Source organism: Tetrahymena thermophila (assembly GCF_000189635.1).
Source record: "Tetrahymena thermophila SB210 genomic scaffold scf_8254611, whole genome shotgun sequence".
Lineage (NCBI taxonomy): Eukaryota > Ciliophora > Oligohymenophorea > Hymenostomatida > Tetrahymenidae > Tetrahymena > Tetrahymena thermophila.
Genome location: NW_002476381.1, coordinates 376213 through 385377, shown reverse-complemented (window position 1 = coordinate 385377; position 9165 = coordinate 376213). Strand labels below are relative to the sequence as shown.

Sequence of the window (9165 nt, the reverse complement as noted above, 5' to 3'; positions counted from 1 at the left end):
ATCTTATGTTAAATATATAGAAGTAAATATTATTAACATTTTAATACTTATTTTTAGCTTTTGTTTTTTAGTGCTTTAAATTAAATAAATATTTCTATTGAAAAATAATAAAAGAATAAATAAAAAATATTTTTAAAACAATTTCTTAATATGTAATAATTATCTTTAATTTAAAATTAACATTTTTTGGAAATATTTTTTAAATTTTTGTATGAAAAGATGTAATTTGTTTATTTTATTTCTTAATAAATATCTACATTTTTGATTTTTTAAATATTATTAAGATGATCTTTTTTTATTAAATGGTACACTTAAAAATATTAAAAGAAATTGAATATTTTTTTATTTTATCACTAATAAATATGAATAAAATCTAATAAAGTCTAATTTTTACTTCAATATACTTTTTTTCATTTTACTATTAATCATAAGAAGAACTTAAATCAAGTAAATCAAACAATCATTAATTTTTTTTGTAGAAAATTTTAATTTGAGAATGGATAATTTAATAAAATACATTATTAAAAAGAGTATCTATTAATTAATGTGTATCTTTCTTCATTGTTAAATATGTTTGTGTTAAGAAATAAATATATTAGAATGTATTATTTTCTTTACGTTTTATTGAGAAAAAAAAAATTAATTAGTTCTCAATATCAAATTAATTAATTTTGAAAAAAACAAAAAAATAGATTAAAACTAAGTAAATTGAAAAGAGATCAATAAATTTCTAAAAATATAAGTATTGTTTAAAAATGACTATTTATTAGATTTTCCTCTATGGCTTAGCCTAGTCATAAGAAGAACTTAAATTATGTAAATCAAACAATCATTAATTTTTTATGTAGAAAATTTTAATTTCAGAATGGATAATTTAATAAAATACATTATTAAAAAAGATTTACTATTAATTAATGTGTATATTTTCTTCGTTTTTTATATGTTAGTGTTTGGAAATAAATGTGTTTGAGTGTATTATTTTCTTTAAGTTTTATTGAGAAAAAAAAACTAATTAGTTCTTAATATCAAATTAATTAATTTAGAAAAAAAACAAAAAAATAGATTAAAACTAAGTAAACTGAAAAGATCCATTTCTAAAAATATAATTATAGTTTAAAAATGGCTATTTATTAGATTTTCCTCTATGGCTTAGCCTAAATTAAATTTCTAGGCTTGTTATTTGGACTAATGCTAATGCTTAGGATTAGTGTTAAAGCTTAAGTTTGTAAAAAATTGCTTTAATAGCTCCCAACACCTAAAAGTTATTAAGGTATTAGCTTAGTAGATTTTAATCATTAATAATGATATTTTTAAATTATAAAGGGTATTAGTGTATATTAGACTCAGAAAATAATATCATTGCTGATTCTGTTAGTAAAATATACATTACTAATGACCATTTCGAATTGGTTGAAACACTATTTACTTTAGATGACTGCAACGAATAAAGTTTGAAAAATCCTAACCCTGAAAAATCATATAATGATGTTATATTTGATTTTAATGGCAAATCAGGATAGATGTTAGCTTATGCTTAAATAAGTTTCGATAGTAATTTCTACGTATAAAATGGAAACTATCCTAGCGCAGTAGGTATAGTAGTCAAACCTAAAAACGGAAATTCATACTTAAATTAAGAAGATCCAGTTAGTTAATAAAATTCTTAATAGAAATGCCTGAGCAATTATTATAAGTATTCTGAAAATTAACTAATTTCTTTCTCAACTGATACTACATACTTTCACTTTTAAACATATATTCATCCTGGTAGCCTTCCTGGTATAGTATCCAATATTTAAGTTATGATCTATTTTAAAGTAATATCCTTAATTTAATTCTTAAATAATAATTATCTTTATTAATATATTTCTTCTTTGAAATTTACTTGAATAAAGTTTTAGAATTTTCTTTGATTCTTAATTTTCTATTTGCATTTCTTCATAGAATTTAAAGTAACCAATTCATATTTCAAAAAACAAATCATTACTTTATTAATAAATTTCTTATATTTTTTTAATAAAAATAAAATTTTGTTAAATCATAGAAAATGTATTCAAAAAAAAAAAAATAATAAACAGATATTTTTTACTTTTTTTTTAAGATTTGGCCATTTTATAAATAAATACAATCCTTCCCTCATATATTAACGTAATAAAAATGGCCAAATTTTTGAAAAATAAATTATTACTAAACTGTTAATATGGATATTAAATTGAATCGTAACAATATAACTTTAGCTCTTTTTACATATTTTTTAAAAAAACTTCCAATTCATAAAAAACATTAATTAATTTTTCTTATGCGTTAAAAATTTTAAAATAATAAAAATCATTATTTAAACAATAAAAATTAAAATAGTAAAACTCCAAAATTTGAAAAATAGAGTAATTCTAATATTAATTATAAAAATAATTTCCAAAAGGAGCAAACACATTTAAATAAAAAATTAAAAATAATGAATATTGAAAATATAAGTTAAAGCTCATTCATTTTTGAATGAAAAGCCTACTATCTAACTAGTGAATAGGTTTTCTATTCAAAAATGAAAAGAAAACTCTTCATTCAAAATTTATAATCAATATTATCAAATTAAATTAATATCTTAATTGCTATTAATTAAAAGTATATTATTTTTTTAATTATATAATAAATAGTGCCCAATAGGTTGTTCACAATGTACTAATAGCGGAATTTGTTCAGCTTGTATAACAAACTATACTCTAAAAAATAATTATTGTTATGTTAATTGTAACTCAAATTAATATGTAGCAATTGATATTAATTCTACTGAGTAAAATTGCTAGTTATGTGACCCATCATGTTTAACTTGTTTTGGTACCTCAGTTAATTGTACTTCTTGCATAAATAACTATTTTATTAATAGTAACTAGCAATGCTAATAATGTGACTAATCTTGTTCGAATTGTACTGGTGACTCAAAAAGTTGCATTGTGTGTGCTAACAGCTATTATCCACTTATTACTGGATAGTAGCAGAGTGTCTACTAATGCTTTTAAACGTGCCCTAATAATTATTTTTTAAATAGTAATTAGTGCTAATAGTGTGATTAGTCTTGCTAGACATGCACTGGTAATTCATAAAACTGCACTTAATGCTCAAATGGATATTTTCCTTTATATTCTTCACCAACAGATTAAACTTTTAGATGCTATTAAATATGTCCAAATGGTTATAACCTTAAATAAAATTAGTGCTAAATATGCCTTCAGTTAAGTTCTTAGGCTTGTTTAAACTGTGCTGCTACTTGCAGATCTTGCTAAAAAGATCAAACAAACAATTGCTTGGATTGTTATTAAACAATGAACTTAAATGGGAGCACATGTGTATGTAAAAATAACCAAGATTAAAGAAATAACTTTTACTAATGCAGTTATAATAATTATGCTGTTGTTTAAGCAACTTTCGATGGTAGCTCTCCTACTTTGATACTCGAGTTTGGATCACCTCTAATTCTAATTAACAATTTATCATGCAATTAAGTATTTGATTCATCTACTTTAAACTTATTAGGTTCAAATTCAATTTGCAAGATTACCTCAACTTAAATAATAGTTACTCTTAGTAAATATAACAATTTAATTTTTATTAAAATAATTAATTTTTTGAAAAATTAATTAATAGGTAATGATGCTACAATTATGGCAAATTCAACAATTAGTTTTAATACTTAAGCTAATATTCTTCAATTCTAAGGATATTAAAATCCAATTGATACTATTTATTTAACTTAAGTGGTATAGCAGCTAGTAGCATCTCCTTCAGTGAATGTTTAATATAATAAAATTGTTAATTCATGTGATGATATTTTATTTGAGATTTAAACCATTTAAAATGATGCACAAAGAGGTTTCCTTTAGTTTTAGTGGAGTCTTACTCCATCTTAGAACTTTGATGATTTAACTCTGAAAAATTTAAACTCGTTAATACAAACAGCTAATGATTAACAAAGCTAAACATTATTGATAAGCAAATATACAATACCTCCAGATACTTCTATTTCAATTAACTTATAATACATATTGAAAGTTTATTAGACTAACACATTAACTTTTACAACATTAAACTAAAAAAGTAAATAAGTGATTATTTAAAGTATCTAAAATAAATACCCTCCTATATACAGGTAAAAAACAAATCTAAATTATTTTTTAAAAATATTTTTTTATTAAGTACTTAAAACCCAAATTTAAAAAAAATTTTTTTTTGAATTGATGTTAAAGATGAGAAATTACAATCTCTATATGAACATTATTTTTGTTTTATTCTTCTTTTATTGTGTAATTTTTTTTAAATATTAAGCAAAAAGTAAAGATAATTATAAATATGTAATACATTTTTATTCAAATAAAAATATAAAAAAGATATATGGACCTTCAATTTATTTTTTCTTTTTTTGTGTAAATATGTGATCAGTCAGGAGCTAGCATTACTTAAGAACCTTTGAATATCCAAGTTATCTCTAATAATATGCCTTCTCTTAGTTAAACTTAAAATAAATTTATAGGATAGTAAATAGAAGTAAATGTTAAATCTTATTCAATACCTTAAGGCACTATATTAGACATTTAAGTAATATTTTTATTTATGATTTTAATATTAAACTACTATATTAATAGGTTTAAGCTTTACTAGATAGCAATCAATCTATTAGCTCATCTTAAAATGTTTCAATAACTCCTGAATTATCTAATTTGTTTATAGCTATCACTAGTGGTTTAGATGGGTTAGTGAATTATAAAAAAGAATATGTTATAACAGGATTAGCTATAGATTATGAAGTTTAAGATGTCACATCACCATAGGGAATATAATTAACATGGTAATGCTAAATTTTAGGATAATCTAATGGAAATTTATAGTGTTATGACTACTTAAATTAAGTGTATGTTCCACCATAAAATGTATTAAATGTCACTATTGCAGGAGGAACTTTCAATCCTTACCAATGCTTGCAATTTACTCTCACTGGTAAGAAAGATACTAGAATTTCTAAACAAACAGCTCTATTAATATTTACAGAGATAGATATTCCTCCCTTATATATTTAGTTTGATGATCCAACCTAACTTTAGTAAGTTAATATCAATGACAATATATCTGCAACACTTCTTTATGGTTCAAATGTATCCTCAGATATTCTCACATACGCAGGCGCTGTTTTATATAACAATAACGTTGTAGGAATTATAAAGTTCGACTATTATAAAGTCAAATTGAGAATTTGGGATTATTTTTCAAACTTGAATTAAGATAATCTTATTGTTTAAATTAGATTTACTGTTTATAATCCTGCTAATATAATGCCAAGTTTAAGTGTTACCAATTTCAACATTAATTTACCACCTTAAAAATGTTCTTTTTCTGTAAGTCCTTTGAATGGAATAGCTCTTCAAACTAAATTTACAATTTTATTCACTGGATGTACTACAAGTAATAATCCTCTCACCTACTAATTTTTTTATTATAACCAAATCAGTGATAAAGAATCAGAGATTTAAAAACCATAAAATATTTTGAGAAGGTAAATTTAAGATTAAAGTATATCCCATTAAATAACAACTATACTTCCATCTGGAAATTTATTAATAATTGGTTAGGCTATGGACTCATATTTAGCTGTTTTCAATTCAACAATATAGCTAAATGTTCTTCCTTATTAATAAAATGAATAATTATTGTTGAATACTATTGATTAATCTATTAAAAATATAAATACTTTGCCAGTAAAAAATAGTATCCTTGATTTATGTGTTATAGCAGAAGAAATATCGAAAAGCAACAGTCTTTACACACTTGCATCTGTAAATTAAAGAAAGATAATATTAATATCAACTATATTTAATTTGTCTAATTAATTACCAAGCTCATCATTTTTATCAACATTCGCTAGCAAAGTTATATCATAGCTCTAATCAACTTTAATGAATTCTGATGATTAATAAAATTAAAATGTTTTAAATCAAATAGACTCAGTTTTATAAAATCAGTAATAACTTATTGCTAATAGTATAAATAACAAACTATTGGCAAATAATGATATTGTTCTTCAAAATATAATTGATTCCTATAAAATTTTCAATGCTACAACAAAGAGTGTTGATACAATAAATACTTCTTACAATATTTTACAATCTTAAATGAATGTATCAGATTAAATTGGTAATTTACTTAATTCTATATCTCTTCCTAATTCAGGACAATTTTAGCTTTAAGGTAATCTAATTTCTTTGAATTGTGAGAAAATTACTTCTAAAAACCTTCAAAAATACTTTTTTGATGATAATTAATCTCAGTAAAACGATTAAAGTATTTACAATATAGTTATGACAAATTATTCTTAAAACCCTTATGTGTAAACAAATGGTTTTTAGAGCTATGTGAATTAGCTTAAAAATATCACTCCTGATATATAAATATCAATGAATCCCGTAATAAAGCCTTTAATTCAAAATATTAGTAACAAAACAAATTTAAACTAAAATAAAACATTCCAACTTTCTTTTCCTAACATATAAAAATCTAAGTATAATCTTAGTTGTATTCAATAACAAGATGCTTAATCTAGTTGGTCATCAAAGAATTGCGAAATTGTTAATTCTAAACAGATTGGAGGATATTATTGCTTTTGCTAAGACTAAAAACCAACAACTATCGCTGAGGATTTATAAAGTGTTTTAAACAATAAAAATCTACAAACAGCGTTTGGTTCTTAGGGGTTATATAATATAACTCATTTCACAGATTTTTATGAATACGCAATCTTCTGGATTTTAAGTTTTCTTACTTTATTGCAAATAGGACTGTGTTATATTGGTAAAACACTAGATAAAAAGTAATTTAATATCTAACATGAATCTTCATAGCCACATATTATCTATCCACTACCCTAGTAGATAAAAGAAGTTTAATAATAATAATAATAATAATAATCATCATCATAATCATAATCATAATAATAATAATAATCTAACTAATATTAATAACAATAATCACCTTAATTATTTACATAATCACCAATGCTCAAACAAAATGTAGAATAATTGATTTAATAAGATTTAATTCTAGATTAATCAAAAGTGTAAAATTAATTAGATAAAGATACGAATTATATAATGAATTGGAATATTCCTTAAGATTCAAGAAATATATTTTATTCAATAAAGCAAGCATAATAATAAGCAGAACTAAATAAATAAAATTCAGAAAAAATAAATTATGATAAAATTAATCAAAATGTTTTTGAGAACAATAGTAATTAAAAGTTGTAGTAAAATGATTCTGAAAATAAATTAGAAACTTAAAATAATAATTAAAATCAAGAAAATTTAAATCAAAATTAATATGAAGACTAAATCATAAAAGAAGATAAAATTATTAAAGAAGAAGATAATATAACCTTAAAAATTAGAGAAATATATTAAAAGCTACTCAAAGTATCTTTTATTAAAAGAATCTTAGTTTTTCATTATTTCTTTAGCATTTTCTTCATACACGATGAATAACTCCCTAGGACTTTGAGATTTACAATTTTTTATTTGAGAATAGTGCATTCCCTAAGCATATCAACAATATTTGATTAGTAATATGATGAAGTATAGATGATCATAGTTTCTATTATAAATACTTTAATTATAGTCATTAGTATAATATTAATTTAAACTTTGTATAAGCTAAGAAAAGTAGGAAGAGTAATTTCATCATTTATTATGTTATCTTTACTTGCTCTTTACTACTACATTTTATTAGCAGTTATTAGTGGTTAATCCGAAGAAAACTCTAACAAAAAAATATCCTCATTCTTTATCATGTTTGGATTTGATTTTTTTGTTATTTCTGCTTTTATTTCTTTTATAAACATTTTAGTGTTAACTTTAGTTGCTAAATAAGTTCAAAACAAATTAATCTTAAAAATTTATTATTTTTTAAAGATTTAAGATACAATTTAAAGGTTAATTTTATGAGACATTTTATGAACTTATTTAAATTTAAAAATAAAAGTGTCTTTTCCTTAAAAGGTGAGTGATCAATCAAAGTGATTTAATAGATTTAATAAGCTTTTCTTCTTTATAGAAAATGATAATTAATACTGATAAATTAAAAAACTATTTTATAAAGAATATTATCATAACATATCAATATATTATTATATCTAATATCTTTATATCTATTATATATATTATATTTTTGTTTTTGTTGGAACAAATTTAGCGATAAAAGAAATAATGTATTTTTTATGATAGAAAATAGTCAATATATTGTTAAAACAGATAATTAGTATAATTGATTAAGTCTTTGTTATTACAGAGAAAAATCATAAATATATGGAAAAAATGTTATGTTAAAAAATAATTTTTAAATATATAAATTGGAATACTACAATATGTAAAATAAATGACTGGAACCAAAATATAATATAATTTTAGCTTTATAAGTAGTTATAAAATTTGTATGATATTAACAATAAGATGTTCTCTCTCCTGCATTCAATATTACCTAATTATGGTGATCAGGTAGCCAATTGAAAATAGTATTAAAATTTCTGGAGATGTATATTTATCCCAATTTTTTAATAAGCTACTTTCTAATTGAAATTCTGTCTTTAGATTATCAGCAGCTATTTCTCTCTTGAAAAATATCAATGTCTTATTTAATTTTGGAAATCCAATCATAAATTATTGATAGAGGGATTGTGAGTCACTTAGAAATCTTTGTTGCAATTGTTGTTACTCTATGATACATACACAACTAAATATTTTGTCTTTTAATATATTTTTGGGTTAAAAACCATTTTCAAAGTCTTTTTCTTAATCTTTTAAATAAACAATTTAATTTCAAAAATCTGCCTAAAAATTAAAATTCAAAAAGTATATTTTTCAAATAGAATTTCATTATTATATCTATAATTGAAATTAGTAGTTATATTATTGAATGTAGTTACTGATAATATATACCAAAATGAAACACCTTTACCGTAATTGTATACATAACTAAAATTACAAAATTTATCCAAATAATTAAGTTACATGCTATATATATGTTGAAAATTTTAAATATTTACTCACTAGTGAGTAAAAACTTTGTTTTTTTATTACACTATATATATATGTATATAAAGATAGTAAGATATAAAATAAGATAATTATT

General features: G+C 21.8%; 1 protein-coding gene across 1 annotated transcript; it reads left to right on the top strand. All coding sequences in view use genetic code 6, as the record gives it.

Annotated features, from left to right (window-relative positions):
* Nucleotides 1–1119: 1119 nt before the first annotated feature.
* TTHERM_00481371 (REJ domain protein) lies at nucleotides 1120–7982 on the top strand (the record flags this gene model as incomplete). The annotated part of the gene is made up of 6 exons (XM_001470781.2): nucleotides 1120–1270; nucleotides 1324–1817; nucleotides 2655–3582; nucleotides 3643–4144; nucleotides 4383–4590; nucleotides 4638–7982. The coding sequence occupies 6 exons, from the start codon at nucleotides 1120–1122 to the stop codon at nucleotides 7980–7982; spliced, it is 5628 nt and encodes a 1875-aa protein (XP_001470831.2).
* Between the last annotated feature and the right edge of the window lie 1183 nt (nucleotides 7983–9165).